At 43.4% G+C, this 23,581-nt stretch overlaps 1 protein-coding gene across 1 annotated transcript in view; it reads right to left on the minus strand.

Moving 5' to 3' along the window:
• TRPM3 (transient receptor potential cation channel subfamily M member 3) overlaps window positions 1-23,581 on the minus strand; it is a 532,037-nt gene that overhangs the window by 106,712 nt on the left and 401,744 nt on the right. Inside the window, exons 16-20 of the mRNA XM_044287287.1 lie at window positions 12,862-13,090; window positions 11,788-11,955; window positions 10,953-11,033; window positions 5,522-5,659; window positions 2,285-2,413 (exon numbers count right to left, since the gene is read on the minus strand). Coding sequence (XP_044143222.1) covers window positions 2,285-2,413; window positions 5,522-5,659; window positions 10,953-11,033; window positions 11,788-11,955; window positions 12,862-13,090 — 745 coding nt within the window. The remainder of the gene's footprint in view (window positions 1-2,284; window positions 2,414-5,521; window positions 5,660-10,952; window positions 11,034-11,787; window positions 11,956-12,861; window positions 13,091-23,581) is intronic.

Below are 23,581 nucleotides of genomic sequence, written 5' to 3' on the forward strand. Positions count from 1 at the left end.
AAGCATAGATTTCAGTCATACTTTACTCTCACTTTGTGGCGTAAATAATAATAAATTAGCTGAGGCCAATGGCCGCTATTTGTAGACTTGGCGGGGGCAGCGTAAAATGCAGATGCATGACTAGAAAAGCAAATGCATTGAAAAGTGGATTTTTTACTTTTCTACGACAAAAAGAGGAATAAAGGGAATGATAAATTTCCCACTATGGCCCAGGTTCTAAAGATGGCGTAAGCTTTAAACAGGCTGCCTAGACTTGCACTGGACACAACAGTGGCTATATGGTAAATCTGGTGCCAGAAAAGACAGTTTTCTCTGACCTTTTATCAATTATTGGTTGGCTTACTTTGAGACAGACTTTTAAGCCGGAATTGCGACAAAATTTTGGGGCAAGAGGCACATCTTAGGCCCTGCCTGCTAAGCCCCACCCTGTGTTCAGCATGTCGAGAAAAAGTTATAGATGAGCCAAATTACGCCATTTTGCACAACATTTTTGAACAGATTTTTTTTTGCCACAAACACATTAGTATATCTGTACCTATGTGTGTACAAGGCCTTTTGGATAAATCATTACAAAATGGATGAATAAATGAATATACTTTGGGTCAAAACACATACAATTTTGGTACTTCAAACTGCTTAATAGGTTATTCTGATCTGGATCTTTATGGCATATCAGGGGAGAACAGGCCTTATCGTGTGGCCACAGTGAGTGGAGAGATGGGTGAGCATGTGCAGCTCTCAATTCACTTCTATGGGAGTTCCAAAAATAACTATAAATGCCCAGATGGAATAACCCTTTAAGATGTTGTTATAATACGGTATGTCAGTGAACTGAGGGGCACAGCAGTGAATGGAAGAGCACAACCCTTCTTCCCCTTGGGGTACTCCCTGGATTTTTATGGTCTCCTGCCTGGAGGTGACTGGGGAGCCCTTAATGTTAGGCGAACAGCAGGGTACAAGGTTGTAAAAGGACCAGTTAGGTCCAGATGCATCCCGGTCTATTGCGGCAAACCCGCGCGAGTAGGTACGCAATTGCAGTCAGTTTTGACTGCGATTGCGTTCCGATGTTCAGTTTTTATCGCGCGGGTGCAATGTGTTTTGCACGCACGTGATAAAAAACTGTCTGTGTTACCCAGACCCGAACTTCTTCACAGAAGTTCAGGTTTGGGTTCGGTGTTGTGTAGATGTTATTATTTTCCCTTATAACATGGTTATAAGGGAAAATAATAGCATTCTGAATACAGAATGCTTAGTAGGTGGTCAATTGAGGGTTAAAAAAACTAAAATAAAAATTAACTCACCTTCTCCTTTTGATCGCGTAGCTGCCGGTCTCTTCTTACTTCTTTAATGATGAGCTGCCGGCTAAATGACCTGTGGTGACGTCAGATCACATGCTCCAATCACATGGTCCATCTCCACGGTGATGGATCATGTGATTGGACCATGTGATCTGACGTCACCACAGGTCATTTGGTGATGGACCATGTGATTGGAGCATGTGAGCTGACGTCACCACAGGTCATTTAGCAGGCAGCTCATCATTAAAGAAGAGACCGGCAGCTACGCGATCAAGAGGAGAAGGTGAGTTAATTTTATTTATTTTTTTAACCCTCAATTGACCACCTACTAAGCATTCTGTATTCAGAATGCTATTATTTTCCCTTATAACCATGTTATAAGGGAAAATAATACAGTGAATAGACTGTCACCTAGCAACCATGCGTGAAAATCGCACCGCATCCGCACTTGCTTGCGGATGCTTGCGATTTTCCCTCAGCCCCATTCACTTCTATGGGGCCTGCGTTGCGTGATAAACGCACAATATAGAGCATGCTGCGATTTTCACGCAACGCATAAGTGATGCGTGAATATCACAGCTCATGTGCACAGCCCCATAGAAATGAATGGGTCCAGATTCAGTGTGCCTTAAGCTACATATTAATCAATCACATTTACCAGGTCTCTTACTTCAATTTGCTATATTCTGGTAAAGTCCTTTACTGCTGCAATAAAAAAAAATTCTTGAGTCAGGTAAACCACAGCCATTAGATGATAAAGCCATGTCCCTTTGTAAATCTTTACATTTGTGCCAGCTGTCTAGACAATCATGTCCATATACTCTTGTTCAGTTAGCTTCTGCTGCCTAGTACTACTATGGCATAGTAGGTCATCCCTTCCTGTCCTTGGGGCTCCTGTGCAGCTGCATCTTCTGCATAGGTGGTATGTCCACCCCTGCTCCATAGCTAGAAATTCAGAAAAGTCCTCTTTTAGCGGTGTACATTACCTCTCTCACTTTTTCTATTCCCAGGGTGAATATATATGAGATGACAATCCACTCTTGTGTTGAAGGCCACCGGTCCATTTTTACCAGAACAATATAGTTGAAGAGCATAAGGTAGCCCATGTAAGCAATCTGAATACACAAAAACACAACAGTATTAGATGTGATGTCATTCACACAAATTTCATGTGAAAATTATTTAGACAGTCCCCTGTACCTCCTCACTCCCATGACTATGATGAGAAAGAGTATGGATGGAGCTTTTTTGAAGCAGCCCAGGGAGGTCCGAGAGTGTGGAACGCAAAGCTCAATGCCAAATATTGTTTTGAAAATTCACACGTTTTTCTCAGACAACATCACTGTTATTGTAGACCATGCCCCCTTTCGTGCCTCAGTGCCACCCCAGCAATGTGTGTTTATAGAGACCCAAGTAGCTTTACACAAGCTAAGAGCGCGGGCAATGATTGGGAACCAACATTCCTATAAATATGTATTCCCGATCATTGTCTTCTTGTTAACTGCACTTACATACAGCAATGATCGACGATGTATGGGGCTGAATAATTGTTACTACGGTTTGCAGGGCCGGATCAAGGCTGGTGGAGGCCCCTGGGCAAAACATCTGGTGGGGACTCCCCACATCTTTGCTTTTGATCAAAGGTAACAGTAGCTTATTTCTAAATCTCTAAATCAAAAAAAACAGTAAATGTACATATTTTATTGACAGGCCATATACAACTTTTGTTCTGAGAAGGAAAATAAAGTCAGCCTTGAGGAGTGTAGTGTCCAGGCCTGACAGTGGATCTTCTGCCCCAAACTCACAGCATAAGGGTATGGCTGCATGGTGCTGTTTTGGAAGCCAAAACCAGGTGTAAATTTAGAAAAAGAGAAGTTGTATCTGTCCATTAAATTTTCTCTCCTTTTATGATCCTTTCCTGATTTCGGCTTCCAGAACACTAAGGCCTCTTTCACACTACCGTATGGCTATTTCAGTGTTTTGCGGTCCATCTTTCACGGATCCGTTGTTCCGTTGTTTGTTTCGGTTTCGGTTCCGTTTTTCCTTTCTGTTTTTCTGTATGGCATATACAGTATACAGTAATTACATAGAAAAAATTGGGCTGGGCATAAAATTTTCAATAGATGGTTCCGCAAAAACGGACCAGTTTTTTTGGCGGACCCATTGACTTGAATAGAGCCACGGAACGTGATTTGCCGCAATAATAGGACATGTTCTATCTTTCAACGGAACGGAAATACGGAAGCGGAATGCATACGGAGTACATTCCATTTTTTCTGTGGACCCATTGAAATGAACGGTTCCTTATACTGATTGTATACGGAACGCAAAAGACGGCCCGCAAAACCGAAAAGAAAAACCCGGTAGTGTGAAAGAGGCCTAAGGCTAGTTTCAAATTTTTAATCTGACAGGCTGCTCCGGCAGAGAAACAGCCTGATGGAGTTCACCATATTTGGCATAGCTGGATAGGGTCGTGCACCGACAGATCCCCTTTGACTACATAAATTGCGACTTTTGGACTGACAAAAAGTCTTGCATGCACAACTTTTTGTCTGCATTTATGCCAGAAGGTGGCCTGCTTCCATTGAAGTCGAAGGAAATGCAGCAGTGCATAGCCCTATTCCAGATACAGTGATCTCTGGCAGGCTGTTCTTCTGCCGAAACACCCTGTTGGATTTAAAATTGCAGATGTGAAAATAGCCTATTAGATGCTGTGTGTTCAGGTCAGTGGACCTGCTGTTGGGCTGAGACTTGTAAGTAAAATGGGTGCAGAAATGTGCCTGTAATGTACTTGTTTGGAATTAATGTTTCCTATGTTACAAGCAGTTTTTACATTTGTGGTGCTTTCTAAAAAAAAAATAGGCTCCAATTATTATTTTTTTTTAAACTGGAACAATTGTGGGATACTGGTCACACATTAGGCTACGTTCACATCTCCGTCTAAACAGAAGAACAGACTACCAGAATTACAGTTTCCGGCATTGCCCGACCCCTGTTGTCTGTAATACAGCGTTTGTCCAGCAGAAAGCCAGCATTTATGCTGGAAACCCACTGGATCCCCATTGCATCCCATTATAGTCAATGGGGATCCAGCAGCGTGCGGCAGTGTATGGCTATGCCGGATATGGTAATTCAGATAGTCTGTTCCTCTGCCAGAACATACTACCAGAATGCCTGAATGGAGATGTACATGTAGCCTTAAATGGATTCTCCAAGATATATAATTCTTTATTTAACCCTCTTCTTAGAATACAGTGTTTGTGAAAAAAATCTGGAGGAAATGCTCTCGCTTCCTACTAATAGCAGTAGCGTTAATTTAAGGTAGACTTTCTGGAATATAAGGACACTGTTGGTGGAGGCCCCTTATAGTCCTCTTGGATGGTGGAAGACCCGGGGCACAAGACCTGAGTGCCCTCTCTATAATGTGGGCTGATGCTCTGTTGTCCCCATGTAGTTTCCTTGCTTGTCGGCAGCACATCCCTTTTGCCACTGACCAATGATTTTATGTGTGGCATGAACATTTGTTGGGTGATTACATCTACCCAACAAATGTTCATCCCCAATGCTTGTCCTGGATTGTCTTTAAAGTATAAAATGAATTTTGTAAAGACAGCAGTGTATTATTGTTTAGCCATACTAATAGACATATCTGTTCCAGTATCCCAGGTTAAATGGTTTGTCCAACCCAATGGAAATGGCTTTTAATTGTGTAAAAAAACAAACGGAGTAATACTCACCTTACCAATCCCCTATTCAACACTTCCCTGGTGACCTGCTGGTCTCTGTTCTTCCTGCTCCAGTGATCGCTTGTCAACATGACAACTGATTGCTGTGGCCAATAACTGGCTGTGATGTGTTGACACCACTGAGGTCACTACTGCAGCCAGTGATTGGCTGCAGCAGTCACATGCCATTCCAGCACGTAATCACTGGAACAGGAAGAACAGAGACTGGCGGGGGAGCAAAGAAATGTAACCTCAGGAATTAGACAGGGGATTAGAAAGGTGAGTATTACACCTTTTGCTATTTTAAATCATTGTAAGCCATTTTTGGGGGTTGAACAATCCCTTTAATGTTATAGGCTTCTATTTTAAGAGTAGGGCATTATAAAACACTGTTGTTATTTTTATTATATGACATTTAGTTTACTTTTAAACAGCTCATTATTATTTCTGAGATTATAAAAAAAGATGTCTAAAAATGCTCTGATAAATTGTACTTACTGTAAAGAACCAGAATTTGACAATTGGTGCATTGTAGAATTCATAGATTTTTCTCCCCATCGGTATGAGCCGATGACGTGGATGTTCATCATCTTCCTTCTTTCTGACTGTATCACCATTGCTTCTGGCCAGCATTGCCTATAAATGATAGAACACAATTATTTGCTAAAACCATGAGTATATAATCAGAGAAGTCTAATAAAAAATTGTGTTGATTGGTTGCAACTTTTTATATACCATACCATGTATGAGGAATACATCAAACAATTACCATCTATTGGAAATATATATATGAATATGTTGCAAAGTATATGTGATCTAGAAATGGTTTTGCTTACCTCTAAACCTGCTGGCAATTGAACAAACAGGTCCAGTTTCTAGACCCATTTCTGGACATTTCCAAAGCACCTATTTAAAAAGGACCTTTCATGGCATTATGTGTTACAAACTAGGATGCTTACCAGATAGGGTGGCCCCTACAGAGGCCAGCACTTTTTGGCGCCTGATATGTTAATTTAGACCATTGGTACAGGGAGGAGGAGACATTTGGTTTTCTCAATGAGCATCTCCTCCCTGGCTGTGACGCGATCTACTATGATTAGACTGTGCTACAGCCAGGGAGAAGGAGATGCCCATTGAGAAAACCAAATGTGTCCCCCTCAGGCGCCATAAACAGTGGGGGACACAGCGCCAGCATCTGTCGGGGCCATCCTATCATACCAGTTTGTAACACATAATCCCATGAAAGGTCCTCTGTGTCGTTTCCTGGTGGTGAAAAGAAGCTGCACATTTTCTTTACATTTCCCAAACCTTGATACTTATAAAAACTATTAAAGATGTACATGTTTTTTGTCAAAGGGGTTATCCCATGATTAATGTAAAAAATGAAAACCACATATCATATAGTACATGACAACCGCTTTCTAACAAAGCTACTTTGTGACTACAAGTGGTCTGTCACCTCCCCCAAGTCCTATTAAATGCAGTACTACATGGATATAGTACTGCTGCAGGTAGCTTCCAATAACTAATTTAAATGTGCATACTCATACCCGTTCCACTGTTTTGTGCTTGCAAATACATTGAGAAGACTAATGAGAGTACCTCTGAGCACACAACTCATGAGTCCAGGTGTGTTTTCTGGGGGGCACTACAGAGTAGCATAGGTGAGTATGCACATTATATCAGCGATCAGAAGTCAGCTACAGCAGTACTATTCATGCTGACATCACTAGCTAGAGGCTGGGGAGAGCATACTCTTTGTAGCTTTTCTCATCAGGAATAGTGGGAATATGAATTTTTATTCTGCCACATTCATTGAGCTGCTTCACAGCCCTCTGCTCTGAGTAACAGTTGTAGTGGTCTCCTGGTTGGATGCTACAGCTGACACTCAGAAGAGGGGAGAGGTTGTGGAGTAGCTCACTGAAGAGGGCACTGCACAGTGAAGGCACGCCCAGAGGTCTGGCAGGAGCAGAAATCAGCTGAATAAAGCTTCATATTCCCACTACTCCAGATGATTAAAGGCACATGTGTACTTCTCTGTCCCGGCACCTACCTAGCACTGTCAGCAGTTTAGTATGGTAAGAGTATGAGTGCTGACAGACTCCAATTACACATGCCTATACAATAGACAGAAGTGCATGTACATTATAGGAGTGTGCACAGATTTGTACACAAGTGTTTGGTGTTCATATGCGTGCATGTTTACATCCATATTTTGTTGTGTTTATGAGTACTTCTATTTGCACCTTTATGCTTTTGTGTATATGCTCATTTGAACATGTAACTGCATGTGTGTGTGCATGAATGTATGTTTATGTAGATACAGTGGGGAAGATATGAACTGGTGTAAAGGAAAACTGACTTAGTTACTCTAAGGAACCAATCAGATTCCACCATTCAGTTTTCAGAGCTCCTTTGGAAAATTAAAGGTGGAAACTGATTGGTTCCTTCGAGCAACTAAGCCCGTTTTTTTCTTTACCCCAGTTTTGTCAGTTTTCTCCTTTTAAGGAATGATAGCGTAACATCCTGAGTTACCATCTGTCAACTGCTGCAAAGAGTAGCTCTCTCTATGGATGACTTGGAATGACTACATATTACATAACTTTATGAGAAATGAGGTTCCTCCTGTGATAACAGCTTACTATCTTGGGGCTCAATGACCAGATCCTCAGTGATCATATTAGAAACATATACAGGGCTCACAGAAGTAAATGAAGTACATGAAAAATGGGAAATAAGCATCTTTTGCATACTGCCTTTAAAAGTGCACTACTACATACACAAAATCAAGCACTTAAAGGGGTTCTCTAGGAATTAAGAAAGTGAAAATACGTAAATATTACTTTATTATAAATGTGTTCTCAAATACCTTTTATTAGTTATAATGGCTTGTTTTGTCTAGGGAGCAATCATCAGGAGAAACAAAATGGCTGCCGTCCTATTAGTACACACAAAACCTGTCCTAATCACAGAGCAGGACGAGTTACTTCACAATACTGAGTGAGCCTCCTCTTTGTTCTACTTGTCAGGGATTATGATCCTGAACACAGTTTAATATGATTTTCAGCGGAATCTATGTAGGAATGGAGTTCCCGAGAAGACATGAAGTACAAAAGGTGGACATAACATACTGGTAATGTGGGGCTGTGGTAATGGGGGCGGCATACAAGTGCTGCTGCTCATTTCTACATCCTCTCTGTACTTCATGTCTCCTCATGAACTCCATTCCTACAGAGATTCAGCTAAAGTTATCAGCTGTATTCAGGATCATAATCCCTGTCAATCAGAGAGGAGGATGAGGCAGCTCTTTACCTCAGTGTTGTGAAGTAACTTGTCCTGCGTGATTAAGACAGGTATTGTGTGTACTAATAGGACAGCGGCCATTTTATTTCTCCTTATGTTTGCTACCTAGACAAAACAAGCCATTATAACTAATGAAAGGTGTTTGGAAATATATTTATTATAAAGTAATATTTAAGTATTTTCATTTTCTTAATTCCTGAAGAACCCCTTTAACTAGGTTTATGTTTCCAATATTTTTGTGTAACATGTATTGCAGATGACATTAAAATTCAGTAAGTATTTTTTTTAAACATGCAATTAGCTGGGGCCACACATCAATATGTATGTGATAATAACATCTAACACCTCTTTTTTATCACTATTTATGCATATTCCTATAGAAATATATACAAAATATAGAAAATAGATTTTTCTCCCCTGACAAAATGAAATAATTCTGATCAAGGCTGATGGATTCAGTTTGATTTGCTCTGCAACCGTAGGATTATATCTGTCATACTGTGCGCTATGATTTTTGTCCTCTGACTGTCTGTTTTGGTTTGTGGTGCTGCTTGTAATCAGTGTGGGGAAATATTAATAATTACCTTCTAATTGAACAATTTCACAGTAAACATTGATTTCATTGTTTCTTTCAATTTTGCACTGAATGAAAATTCTGACTAGTATCATTCTACAAAAATAAGCTTTGTGTTGTGCTGAAATGGGTCCATGCATTTCATTAATTTTAATTACAACTTGACACATGCTTAGCATAACAGAATCTGAATTGTAAATCAGCCTGGAACTACTTTCAGAGCATTGTCCTGATTTCCACCTTATTTGAAGCATTTCATATTTATTTGAAATGTTAGCCTCTTAAAGCATGGGATTCTCCCACACATTTACATGTATCACCTATCCAAAGGTGGCCTGATCGTTGGGTGTCACACTGCCAAGACCCCTCACTAATGGTGAGAATGGAAAACCGGCATCCTTATTGCAGTCATGCAGTGAGGAGTTTGAATGGAATGTAGGACGAGCATGTGCCCTGCCGCACCATTCGAGGTCTAGGGGCTGGTCACTGTACTCTGATGTCTGCGTCAGTCCCATACACTTTGACTGAAGTAGCACCGTCTCTTCCCGGGATTTTTTTTTAACAGTCTACACTATAAATTAGACCACTGGCAAGGGTAGGTTTATATGGTTATGGGATCTGCCTCCTCTTTCATGTAAATAAATCCAGTAGCCCTCATTCGTCTTGCCAATTCCTGACTGTTCTGAACGTTGGACAGCTGGGAGTGCCTAGTCAGACATTACAAACCTTAAAAAACTTGTTGTACGTTGCACCCAATGTAAAAATCCCTAAAATTGTGTCCACTGCAGTAGCCAGTTGTTGCCTGCATTGCTGTGTAATGGCAGCAGGAAGTGACAGGTGATCTCAGTGACTACGCAGCACAGAAAAGTGGCAAATTTAAACGAATTTTTTTTTCAGGTTTCAGTTTTTTCACATTCACAGCAATTTTGGGAAAAACACCTTTCAGGGTCAGTCAATGGTGTCTAGTTTGTGGCAATGTATTATTTTATTTGGTATGACATGGGCACAGTATAGGATTGCATGCACATGATTTGGCTCTATGTCAGCTTAATATGGCACTATTTGGACAGCTTATGGTTCTATATAGGCACAATATAGCACTTATATCACTTATATGGGAGTTGAGAATATAGCCAAGTAATCTCACTTGGGCTCTGCATCTATCAGATATTTATGGCATATCATGTGGACATGCATGGGCGGACTGGGAATTTGAAGTAGCCCTGGAAAGAAACCTGAAAGTGGCCCCATGTTGTAGGTGGTCCGCATTGACAAATAGTGGGGCAACATTAGTAGGCAGGGTCAACACAAGAAGACAGGGACAACAGAAGAAGACAGAGCCTACAATATTGCAGTGCAGCACAAAATACCACCCCAGCAGAACCAAACAGCACAGTGCAGCAGAAAATGCTGCCTCCACGACAGCAGTCAACTATATCACTGTCCTCATTAATTAATGCTTAGAGAATCAGATTGTTTTGTAGCCAGCCAGCAACCGTGAGGTGGGGTCTGGCGGCCCCTTGGACATCGGCCCACGAGGATAGGGTCTATGGACAGTTTTACCCTTTGGATATGCCATAAATGATCAGATGGAAATGCCCCTTTAGGTTACATGCAATATATTGTACAGGATTAGAAATACAGGTCTGCTTTCCTACAGAAACAGTACCACACCTATCAATGGGTTGTGTCTGATATTATAGCTTAGCTCCACTCATTTGAATGTGGCTGAAATGCAATAGCACAGGTGTGGTGCTGTTTTTGAAAAAAAGCAGCCATGGTTTTTAAACCCTAAACAAACATTTTAATTATTCAAAATGTCTTGCTGATTAAAGTTTATAAAAATATTCATATTCGGTTTTGGAAAAGTTCATGAATAATAAACTTTAGTTTCCATATGGTGAAGAATGGTAAAAAGGGATGTGTTATGAATTGATTAATATCACTAGAACATTGGAGAGGAGAGTGAAGGAGTGATACAAGGAATTTAGGCAGTTATCCATCCTGCTCACCCTCTGACAAGGACCTCAGGTATCCAAGTACTGTACTTACAGCATCTAATTTTGTCTTTAAGTCCACCATTCTTTCTTGAATTGTTTCCTCAGGTGGGCGATTCCACGCCCTCACCACTCCCTGTGTGAAAAAGTTGTGTTTTAAACTGCCCATCCCTTTAAGTTATACTTATCCTTCATGAAATAATGAACATGTCCTTCCTCACCTTTTTTCTTAGCTCTACATTTCCCAAGATCTGTGCGACTTGACCAGCTTTGAACAAAAGAAAAACCTTTTGGGTTAACCTTTGGATGATGCAAAATTTTTTTTTCAAGGCTGGTCATCTCTCACCACTTAACTTGGTATCCTGTATCTTGAGCCAAGAGAAAAGATAAGAAATGACACATTTGTACCTCCACTTACATGAAAACTTAATTTGTATGGGGTCATTTAAAGATTGGGGATATGAGACCGCATTCATAGGCCTACTAAATGTATACAATTGGTTGTCAGGAAATGGTATGACATTGAGAGTCATTTACAGACCAATTCACTTGGTGAATTATTCTGTCCTAAAATATGCAAAATATATAATCTCATTATAAAACTTCTAAAATGTTATAAAACGCTGTTTCAATGCATGAAGGGGAATGGATTCAAGACACAGACAGCAAAGGATTCATTATTAGAAGCATACAAGACAATCTGCTTTGAAAAGGGTATTAGACTTCAACGTGTTCAAGGAGAGAAGTGAGGGATTGAGCAGGATGGTTAAGTGTGGATGAGATGGGACATGTAAGTAAGATGACAGAACATGTTGCAGTGGCAGTGTTTATCTTGATTTATACTTTTTTAAATGTCTAGAGAAGATGCACGTTCAATGGCTCATTCATACCGTTAACTCCATGTCATCATCATCTTTGTCTTTTACAGTCTTCTCTGGCTCCTCCACTTCCTTCTCCTGGAGATCTAGTTCATTCACTTGCGACATGTATGGCATTTCATCTTTGTTTTTAAATTCTATACTGAGAATTGAAGGAGGAAGTAGAATTCCTAGAATCACCTAAAAGAAGAAACATGATTTCTAATGGTAAGGAAAAAAACTAATGACCTGATACTAAGAGAGTATTCTAAAACGTTAAGCCATTTATGCTAAGGATTTAAGCTGTTAGTTTTGTTGGGCAAGAATAGAGCAAAGACATATGAAACAAAAGATCAGAAGTTCATTGATGACTGGTGCATGACCAGTAATATGTATCTGTTCTGCTTACAAAATGGATAATGGTGATTGGATTGCTGTAAGGGGTGGGATCTATACTGCAGAAGGTCCTAGGTCACATGACCTTGTTGTGCAGGTTCCTGAAAGGGTTTCCACAATGACTATATTTAGTAGGAAAAACATAGCGATCAGTGGGAGCCTCAATGATCAAGAGAAGGTGGATCCTGGAATGCCCCATGTGTGACCACTGCTCCATACACTTTTATAGAACGGCCGAGTAGGGTGTTTGATTAATTGTTAGTGGGAAAACCACTTTTATACAGTAGAGAATTCCATTGTCAGGGAAAACCACAGCTATGCAAATCAGTAAATATTCTCTTTAGGATAAAGTTCAGCGGTTCTTCCACCATTTGCTTGATGACTTAGACTCACTCTGAATCCAGTGCTTGTGCTAAGATCACGCTATTCCTCTCTTGCAAACCCCTTCGTGGTTCTGGGGCTAGCAAAAAGGTTATGCTCTGATCTGTCTTTATCCCACAGCCTGTTACACAGCCCTTCCTCTCACTGATTGGTTCCTATGGGCAACTAAGCAAGTTTTCCGTTACACCAGTTTTTATAAGTCTCCCCCAGTATATTTTTAAACCACATGATTATGTATGCCATTACAATTTACAAAGACAAAAAAAAATTGGAAAAAGCAATGGAATGTTCTAAAAAGTTTCACACACTTTGTCATATACGGATTCTAACCTTAAGAACCGAATTCTTACGCATCCGGAGTCTGCCCATCCACATATCTGTCAGAAGCATTTGGCTGCATGTGTGAGCAATGAAGTCCCGATGCTTGGCTGCCACTGCAAGCTGTAGGCATGTAGCATTGCTCCAGTTCTTTAGCTCATAGGTCAGCAGTTTCATTGCCAGTTGCTCGTCCTGCTTGTATGACTGATCCAATAACTCCACTGCCAGCTGCGCAAACTCCCTGAAATATAATGTCTGTTTTAAATGCCTAATGTTACAGATCTAGATGTTCAAGATGCAAGTGAAAAACGATAAGAAACAGGTACAAGAGAAATTACAAAGCCAGGTGTGTAGTGAACACTGATGTAAGGCTACATTCACACAACAATGAAAAACGGCTGTGTGATAAATGTTTTTCTAACAGCAATCACACTGCAGTTTTCAGAACCATTGATGTCTATTTGCCTATTCCCATGGATGTTTTTTTAGCGGACCATGAAAAAGGCAGTCAAAAAATGGGACATGTCCTATTTTGGTCTTTTTCATGGACCGACGGCCTCCATACAAGTGAAGGGAGCTGTTTTTAATGACTGCATTTTAGAAAGCACCTGTTAAAAATATTCCATTTTAAATGGGTAGTCAGGGTAGAGCATGAAGACCAGAGTCAAGCAAAACAATAGATCTGGGTATCTCAAATGTTGTTCTTAAGTCATGTTGTCTGAAAAATCATATTATGTTCTGATGTGTTACACACAACATTATGGGGTCTCTTGTGGAGCCCTCAACTCCATTTCAGGCCTCCACTTTGGATACCCGGGTGGACTGGCATGTGGTATCATTCTATATTACGGTGGATAAGAGATATGGTAACAACTGCAGTATGCATGTTTAAGGGCAAGCAGCAAGTATCTGTGTTTTTCCTTTGATGTACTTTTGCCCAAGAGTGCGAGATGTACCTTAGAATGCAAATAACATCACATAACCTCATACAGCTATAGCTACCTGCCCCTATACACAATGATAACCACAAACCTCTCAGATACTATGCCAACCACCTGCTACTCATAATACTGTGCCATCCACGTGTGGCCCCCCCATCCCCCACACAGAATGCAGCCAAATACAACTCATATACAATGTAGCCTATTGCTTCATATCTACATGTCCCACTTCTTAGCACAATCTATCGTAAATACACTCATTAACGATCTTTAATTAAATCTATCATATGTCATTGATACCAGTTATATGATTACATAGGGAATACCAATAAGTGCCAATATATTTTCTGCCACTTCCCTGTATGTGTAAATATATTTTAATTTATTTATTTTTTCACTGCATGCTGATTTACATTTTTATGTGAAATGTAAAACACGTTGTCTCGTCTGTCTTTTTATAATAAATGTTGTGACGTTTATGATCAAAGTCAAGTGCAAGAACCACACAGCATAATGTTGATAATGACAAGCAACCAATCCGGTCCAGATTTCAACAAATGGCCCTAATGATGTAAAATAATGTGTTTAACTGTTGATGTGCCTGCTAATATAAAACTTGCAATAAGCTAATGTGGCTGTGAATATTTTCATTGTAGGCTCATAACATACAAAATACCGGTCTTAATAAATGACCCCTGTAGTGTTCAAATACTTACCTCTTCTTACTGATGATAACATTGTATCATGTTTTGAATTGTTGCATGAGGGATGTTCCACTGTTTACAGGAGGCCTCTGACATTGGATAATTTGATTTCGCTGAGTACCCAGGGGTATTACAGTTGGTTTGTTATGAAATGTTTTGTAATATGAATGTTATGTCACACTGAATTCTCTACACCTTGTACACCAGCAGATGGGGTACAGTTGGCATTGTTTCGCTACAGGAATAAGACTTACCACTCATTTTCTCCCCTCTTGGTAGGAATGAGCTGGTCTGAATTAATGCCAAGAGGCAGAGCTAGTTAGGGCAGTTTAGGCCATGGGGACCGCAGAGATGGCTCATCTAGGAGAACATAATTGCCCCAGATAGACTGTAAGGTCCTAGGCCACAGAAGATTTGGCATATTTGAGTCAGCAGAATGATCAAGCAATCAAGACTCTGCTGCAAGGTGGTTGGAAACACGTTAAGACACCATCACCACACAGTTTAGGACAGGCATAGCTAGAAGCCTGCATAATACAGTGGACACCTACAGCCACAAGTGCCAGAGTAAAGCTGTAAAGAAAGGAATCACTATCTCTATGGAGAGAAATTGCAATGTGTCCAAACTGCTGCTGCACTCTCAGCCTGGTTCCTTTTTATCATCACCTTTTTCACTGCACGGAGTGGGGGCCTGAGGTAGGACACCGTGATACTATAACATCTCACCAGGGCCACTACCAATCCCATCCTCTGCACCTGCTCATGAGGGGCTCACTGCATATATATCTTTTATGCATAAGTCTAAAAGTTGGTTGGTACCTAATGGATTTTATAAATGTGCTTTACATGATCTCATGTGGCGCACTTATTATTTATATTATTTCTTAAGTTTAGTTAAATTGTTGAAATTTGCTATGTGGTTGTTGCACTTATGCTATGATTAAGATCGCAGCTGCGATTGAAACACATAAGAATTTATGCAATGGTTTTGGCAGAATTTCTTTTATTTGAAATAAGGCCTTTTTCACACTTGCATTGTTAATTCTGTTATTGAGATCCGGCAGAGCATCTCAAAACGGGAATTAAATGGATCAGTTTTGATTTTGCACATCATGATGCATCCGTTCGGTTAGGATGCAGTTGTTTGAAATCAAAACGGAACAAACCGCATCTCTCACTAAATACATTGAATGTCATTGGGTGATTCTTGCTGTTACATTCGGAATGTTAGGGAATGATATTATGAGATGCTGACATTATGTCATTTGGATTGATTAATTGATCAATGTTTTCCCGTGGAGAACTGCTGCAAGGATTGGATGTGTATTACCATATATTTCTTACTGGAACCCCCATGTTTGTATGTGCTGTCCAATGCTTCATTTTAGTTCCATTTTTTGTACTTGTCTTTATATGTAATTATTTAACCCCCTCCTGATGACTTTCCATTTTTGCATTTTCATATTTTACTCCCTGCCTGCCCAGACCCGTAACTTTTTTTTTTTTTTCAGTTCACGTATGAGGACTTCTTTTTGCAGAACAAGTTGTACTTTCTAATGGCACCGTTTAATATTGCATATGATGTAGTGGGAAGCTGGAAAAAAAATGTCACCACAGTTTTATGGGTTTTGTTTTTAAGACATTCACCATGTGGTAAAACTGACCTGTTCCCTTAAGGGGAGTCTGTCACCCACTCTGAGCGTTTTAGACCACTCAGATTGCGCTATAGAACCATTAAAATATTGTGTCTGTGTAGTGTCCCACTAGGTAAAGGTGGGCACTACACAAGGGTTAATGTGTTTATTGCATTTACTGTCATGTGTTGTATTTCCCTGTGTTATCTGGGTGTCAGGCCTGTCAGGGTGCAGTTTAGCCTCCCAGACGTTAGAGGGAGCTAGAGAGCCCTAGATATATATAGGAAGGCCCAGACAGGATATAGGCAGTGTATTCCAGGGGACTAGAGGAGTCACCTCGTCCGCCTGAAGCTCCTGAGGCTAAGCATAGCTCAGTTAAGATACCCCAGTAGTAGGAGAGCACCTCCTGGGAGCAACCTGCAGTTTCCCTTCTAAGAGAGGATAATACAACCAAGTCCAGATAAGTAGCCTGATGGGCAGAACACTATAAAGTGAAGAGCAACGGTCTATACTGGAGGAAGGAATTTATACCAAGGATTTAAGCCAGCACTTAGGCATCCGGGCCTTGGGATCCAGCCAGCTAGAATAGCTGAGGGGATATAGCAGCATTGTACTGCAAAGCATTAACTGTTTGCCCTCCAAGTATCTTGCATGATTAATACCTGCCATCACTGTGAAGTAATCCTGCTTGGGACATATTGTTCAAGGGACTGCATCATCATCATTAACCACTGTAATTGACTGTACAAAGTTGGACTGTTTTCAAGTAAAGCAACGTTTGGTTCACCATACAATCTGTGTACCTCAATTACTATTCCTACCAACCAGTGTGCCACCGTTACAGGCACTGGCGTCACGATCCTTAAAGGGACCTTACCTAAGGCACTCAAAACACCTACAACATCCAGGGCACCTCACATACCATCAGGCCTGGTCCCTATCTACAGAGTGTGCCCCAGAGGAACTAGTGTCTGCCTCTCTTTCACTGTTGCATGCCTGCCCAGGGTTCTCCTCAGAAAAGTGAGTAACCCTCGATTGCCCATACCGTGACCTCACTGTCGCTATACCCTGCAGGTCTGGCGTGCTGCATAAATTGGCGTCACAAACAGGATACGATCATTCCTGTGCCATTGCGGATACAAAAACTGTGTGCTGTTAATTGCCTTAAAGTGACAAGCCCTAATTGCTTTATTGAGAATTGCTGGGCCAAAGTGAACTGTAATCATTTGCGGTGTGAAGATTATATTGTCTGGACTGTCTGCTGCCGATTTAAGTCACCGCTTGCTGTCAGTGAATAGACAGCGATTTTGCCCACTTAACCTGAGTGGTATTACAGGTGCGCCTTGTGGAACCGTTTGGCGCGAAAAAGAGGACTTTGGCGCGAAAAGAACCAGGCGGAGCCATCGCCCAGCCAACAAGGAGGAAGAACGCCGCCCTGTCTGGAAGAAAAGACGCCGCCTACCTGAGTCCTGGAGCTACGAGAGGCCGCACCCACCTGCTGACGCTGTACGCAGGACGCTCAACGCCCGTAGCCACGCATCTTGCGAGACTTGGAGCGAGCACCACCGGAGTAAGTACAGACTTTAAACTTTTGCCGGCTCCTTCCAGACCCCTGCCAGGGCACCGGAGGGACCCCCTTTTAGTGACCAGAGACTTTACTGTGAAAAAAAAAAAAAAAAGTTTATTACCATTGCCGCACGGGTCCACTCCGCTACATTTAAAGGGCCATACCCACCTAGCAACGCCATGTCCGCACCTGAGGAAATCCGACAGGCGGCCCCAGTCGTGCCTGCTGAAGTACCCACAGCCGACTCTAGGGCCCCTGCCGCCGCGGCAACGCCAAGCCTGATGCCGCTAACCATGCCGTATTATTTTGGGGCCCCCTGGTTCCCACGTTATTCAGGGGAAGCCCACAAGTTAAAGGACTTAAGGGAGCAGATACTGGCCTTGTTCCGACTTTATCCCATAACTGCTGAACAACAAATGGAGATCCTCCTAGCCCAGTTAGAAGGGGCCGCCCGCAGGGAGGTCATGTCATGGCCCCGTTCTGAGAAGAGTAGCCTGGAACAGATTTTTGATCGCTTGGGCACCACATTTGAGGCCAGAACGGTGTCAGAAGTTAAAATGCGTTTCTTCAGCAGAAAGCAGCAGCCTGGAGAGTCGCTCCGCGATTTTGCCCTGTCCTTACAAGAGACGCTGAGAGCTGTAGTCCAAGTGGATCCCAAAGAAGCCGAGGATCAGGACAGGACTCTTAGAGAGCAGTTCATTGCGGGCATAAGTACTGAGCATTTAAAGGGCCAGCTACGGATGTTGTCAGCTCAACACCCCCACTGTACATTTTTGGATTTTAAGGAATTGGCCATCAGTATACTCGGCCAGAACCCTGCTCCAGGGCCAGCAGCCTTCCCTGAACCTCAGGCTTGTCAGCCAAAGACTGTTAATGTGGGGTCTGCAGGAGTCGGTCAGGCCGCCCAAGCTCCAGTCACAGATGTAGTGGCAGTGCTAATGGAGCAAGTGAACTATCTTACTCTAAGTCTAGAGAAGGTGTGCAAGAAAATAGAGGAGTGGGAGAAACCGATGTTACTGGAAGATGAAGGCCCTTTTCCTCCTAGACTCCCACCTGCCCATAGGGATGTATATCCAAAAGAACCTGATGGGCGACCGAGTTACCGGTCCAGAAGTAGAAAGCAGCCTGTCTGCCACCATTGTAAGAAATATGGACATACTGAATCAATGTGCTGGCAGTTACAACGGGCAACCCCTGAGGCAGAGGACCGCCCCTCGGGAGGTAGAACAGTAGGTCCAAAGGATCCAAGCTGGATGGCTAAGTATGTAGAATCCCGTCCAAAAATTAATATATGTATCAACGGGATACCCTTTGAAGCCCTGTTGGACACCGGGTCACAGGTCACCACCACGGCCTGCCTTTGACAAGTTCTGGGATCCAAGTCTCCTCACCCAGCCACCAGAGTCTTGGCTAGATATCATTGCCAGCAACGGTAAGCCAGTGAAAGTGCATGGGTATTGGGAACCTACCCTTCAGGTGGGAGAAGCCACCCTGCCACAGCAAGGCGTAATTGTGGTACAAGCAGGAGATAAAGGGGGACACCCTGTGATCCTAGGGACTAATGTCCTTAAAAATTGTTACTCCGAAGTACTTGAAGCACTAAATCAAACTATATCTTCAGCCTCACCTGCTTCCAGAAGAGTGATTCAAAAGACTATTAGTGTGCTGTGTGCTCAACAAAGGTTCGCCAACAAGAAAGGAGAAATTTGTACTGTCCGGATCCGGGATAACCGGCCGGTAATTCTGCCTCCAAATTCCCAGATCATCCTGTGGTGCCGTGCTGTGTTAGGGATCCAGGGCCAGGACTATCAAGCCCTAGTGGAACCTATTCCCATCGAAAACCATCCCTTCGTGCGAACAGCCAAGAGCCTGGTGACCGAGACTCAACGTAAAGTGCCTGTCCGTTTAATTAACTTTGGTGATCATCCCGTTACTCTCCTTAAACATTGCCCCGTTGCTCAGCTTTTCCAAGTGTCTTTCCAGGATGTGATCCGTCTGCCTGCCACGGAGGCGTTCCAGACCACACAGAGCAGCGGCACCCCTACAACATCCTGGTGGGAAGAACTACATGTGGGGAACGAATCCACCCCAAAGGAGCAAATAGAGGGAGTCCTGAAGCTGGTGAAGGAGCACCACCAGGCTTTCAGCAAACACTCCACGGACTACGGAGAGGTCAGTGTAATCAAACACACCATACCCACTGGCTCTCATCCTCCTATTAAGGAGAGACACAGACCCATACCACCTACTACCTATCAGTCTGTGAAAGAGATGATACAAGAGATGAAAGACTCTAATATAATCCGGGACAGTCATAGTCCCTGGGCTGCGCCCCTAGTTCTTGTCCGGAAAAAAGATGGCAGCATAAGGTTCTGCGTGGATTACAGAAAAATTAATCAAATCACCCACAAAGATGCATATCCATTGCCACGCATTGAAGAGTCCTTGACTGCCCTGGGGTCATCAGCCTATTTTTCCACCTTGGACTTAACCAGTGGGTACTGGCAAGTACCCATGGCCCCAGAAGATCGAGAAAAGACTGCTTTCACTACACCTATGGGCCTGTTTGAATTCAATTATATGCCGTTTGGACTGTGTAACGCTCCAGGAACGTTCCAGAGGCTGATGGAACGTTGTTTAGGCCATAGGAATTTTGAGACTGTACTCTTATACCTGGATGACGTCATTGTATACTCCAAGACGTATGAGGACCATTTAAAGCACCTGGGTGAGGTGTTTCAAGTTCTTGCTAAATATGGCCTCAAAATCAAGCCATCCAAGTGCCACCTGCTGAAACCAGCGGTCAAATACCTCGGGCACGTTGTCAGTGCCGAAGGAGTACAGCCTGATCCTGATAAACTTGCTGCTGTCCGCAACTGGCCTACTCCTACGACCGTGAAAGAGGTGAGAAGCTTTCTCAGTTTTGCAGGGTATTACAGGCGTTTCATCCCGCATTTCGCACAAATTGCGGATCCCATCCAGGAACTCCTGAGGGGGCATCCAAAGAAGAGCCCAAAAACTCCTATTCCTGTTGAATGGAACGAAGAACGGGAAATTGCCTTTCAACTCCTAAAGAAGAAGTTGACTGAACCCCCTGTTCTGGGTTACCCAGATTATCAGAAGCCATTCCACCTCTACACAGATGCCAGTAAAAGAGGCCTGGGGGCCGTGTTGGCTCAAGTGCAAGATAACAAAGAAAGGGTAATTGCCTACGCCAGCAGATCCCTGAAGGGAGCTGAAAAGAACGACCAGAATTACAGTTCTTTCAAGCTGGAGTTTCTTGCCTTAGTGTGGGCTGTGACCGAAAAGTTCAAAGACTATCTCGCTGCCACACCATTTGTTGCCTTCACGGACAATAATCCCCTGGCGCATCTGAATACAGCCAAGTTAGGGGCACTGGAGCAAAGATGGGCCTCCCGCCTTGCCAACTATGACTTTGCTGTGAAATACCGGGCAGGGCCGCTCCAATGATAATGCTGATGCTCTGTCGCGGCTTCCCACTACAGAGGCCCCAGATGAACTAAAAGATGCCTGGGAAGAAGTGGAAATGCCAGCGTTCTACAATAAATTTGCCCAGCAGGATAATATCCGTACTGAAGATCTCCCTGCTGCTGATCCTCCCTCATCAGATGGTCCTGAGTCCAGAGGCGATCAAGAAAGATGGATTAAGCTCCAGTCCGAAAGTAGAGTCCTCGGTGAACTGCTTGACTTCCTTACCAGTGGGAAAATCCCTGAGAGAATCCGCAGGAAGAGTGCAGACCCAGAACTAGCGAGACTGTGGAGACATCGCCACCAACTATTCCTTCAAAGAGGCCTGTTGCTCAGAAGGAGTCTGGATCCAGTGTCCTGTGATAGAGTGTATCAAATTCTCCTGCCACGTCGGGATGCCAGCCTGGTGCTGGATATGTATCACGACCAGTCCGGACACTTTGGTGTGCAGAAGACTGAGGCTACCATTCGCAGAAGATTCTATTGGATTGGGATGAGAGAAGATATCGAGAAATGGTGCCGAGAATGCACTGCCTGTGCTGTGGGGCGAACTGAACGCCATGACCAGAGGGCGCTTCTCCATCCTATCGTAAGTAAGACTCCTTTAGAACTTGTTGCTATTGACCATGTAAAGTTGGAGCCGAGTCGCTCAGGGTATACGTATGCCATGACTATTATTGATCACTTCACCAAGTTTGTCGTAGCAGTGCCTGTGAAGACCTGACAGCCAAGACTACAGCGGAGGCGTTCTGGAAGCATTTCCTGCTGCCCTACGGCTGCCCAGAAAGGATCCTCACCGACCAAGGGTCTGCGTTTGAGTCGCAGCTGTTCCATGAGATGTGCCTGCTGCATAACTGCCAGAAAGTCCGGACCACCGCCTATCATCCGCAAGGTAACGGACTCTGTGAAAAAATGAATAAGACTCTCATTGAAATGTTGAGAGCAGTACCCCCTGAGACGAGGGGTGATTGGCCTACTCTGTTGCCGCAGCTCATGTACACTTACAACAACACCATCCATTGTTCCACCGGTTACACCCCGTTCTATCTGATGTTTGGCCGACAAGGGAGATTGCCTGCGGATCACTCCCTGGGTGTACAAGTACCGGATGTGATCAACCCACTGCCCAGGACTGATTGGGTAGTGGAACACCAAAGGCGTCTCCTCAATGCTAAGGAGATCGTCCAGGAACGTATGGAGATTGTTCGAGAAGGCAGCAAAAAGACTATGACCAGGCTGCCCATGCGGAACCCCTGGCTCTTGGAGACAAGGTGTGGTTAAAAAACAACCACCGGACCAGCAAGTTGGACAGCAAATGGGAAAGGATTCCCTATATTATTACTGCCATCCCCTATGCTGCAGCCCACATCTATCAAGTCTCCAGAGAAGGAAAAGGTTCCCAATTCGTCCACAGGAACCGCCTCAAACCTTGTATAGAAGGAGAACCAGCGGCAGAGGATATGGAGCCTGAGCCTTCTGAAGTAGAGTTGCCGGCTCCACCTATGGACCCTATGCAGGCTGTGGAGAACTTGATCCATGATAAAGAGCCGCTCCACTGGGCCCTCACTCCCTGGTTGAATTTACTGGTTCCTGCTCCTGTTCCTGTTAGCCCTCAGCCTCAGGACACCTTACCCCAGAGAGCTCCTGAAGAAGCTCCAGAGGTGGCGGGCTCCTCTGACCTTCCTGAATCCAGGCAGGAAGAACCCCTGCCAGTAAGGAGGTCCACCCGTTCTACCAGGGGGCACCCACCTGTGAGGCTTGGAGACTACATTATGGGCCCAGGTAGCCCCTCACGGGAAACCCCTGTTTAACCCTTTGCAAGCCTGGGTACGGACTCATGTGATCCTGTGAGACTCCAAGGACTTTTGTTTGTTACATTTATCATGGACGATTTACTTATAATGGACTATCCTGGTTTATTGATACGCTGCACCAGGTCAGCGCCCCTGTTCCCTTACATTATCCTGAGAGAAGAGAACGACGCCCCTTTTCACCACTCCTTTCAGTGACACTATTTGTCAATTTTATATTGTTAATGTGGTGATTGCTGTATATGCATGTTCTCATCTTGTCTTTCAGGCTTGCCGCTTCCAGATGGGCGGACCCTCCATGTTGCGCCGAGGACGGGCAACGTCATAGCGTGGGGGTATGTAGTGTCCCACTAGGTAAAGGTGGGCACTACACAAAAGGGGTTAATGTGTTTTATTGCATTGAATGTCATGTGCATGTATTTCCCTGTGTTAACTGGGTGTCAGGCCTGTCAGGGTGCAGTTTAGCCTCCCAGGCGTTAGAGGGAGCTAGAGAGCCCTAGTTATATATAGGACGGCCCAGACAGGGGAAGGCAGTGTATTCCAGGGGACTAGAGGAGTCACCTCGTCAGCCTGAAGCTCCTGAGGC

This window comes from Bufo gargarizans, chromosome 1, assembly GCF_014858855.1.
Source record: "Bufo gargarizans isolate SCDJY-AF-19 chromosome 1, ASM1485885v1, whole genome shotgun sequence".
Taxonomy (NCBI): Eukaryota; Metazoa; Chordata; class Amphibia; order Anura; family Bufonidae; genus Bufo; species Bufo gargarizans.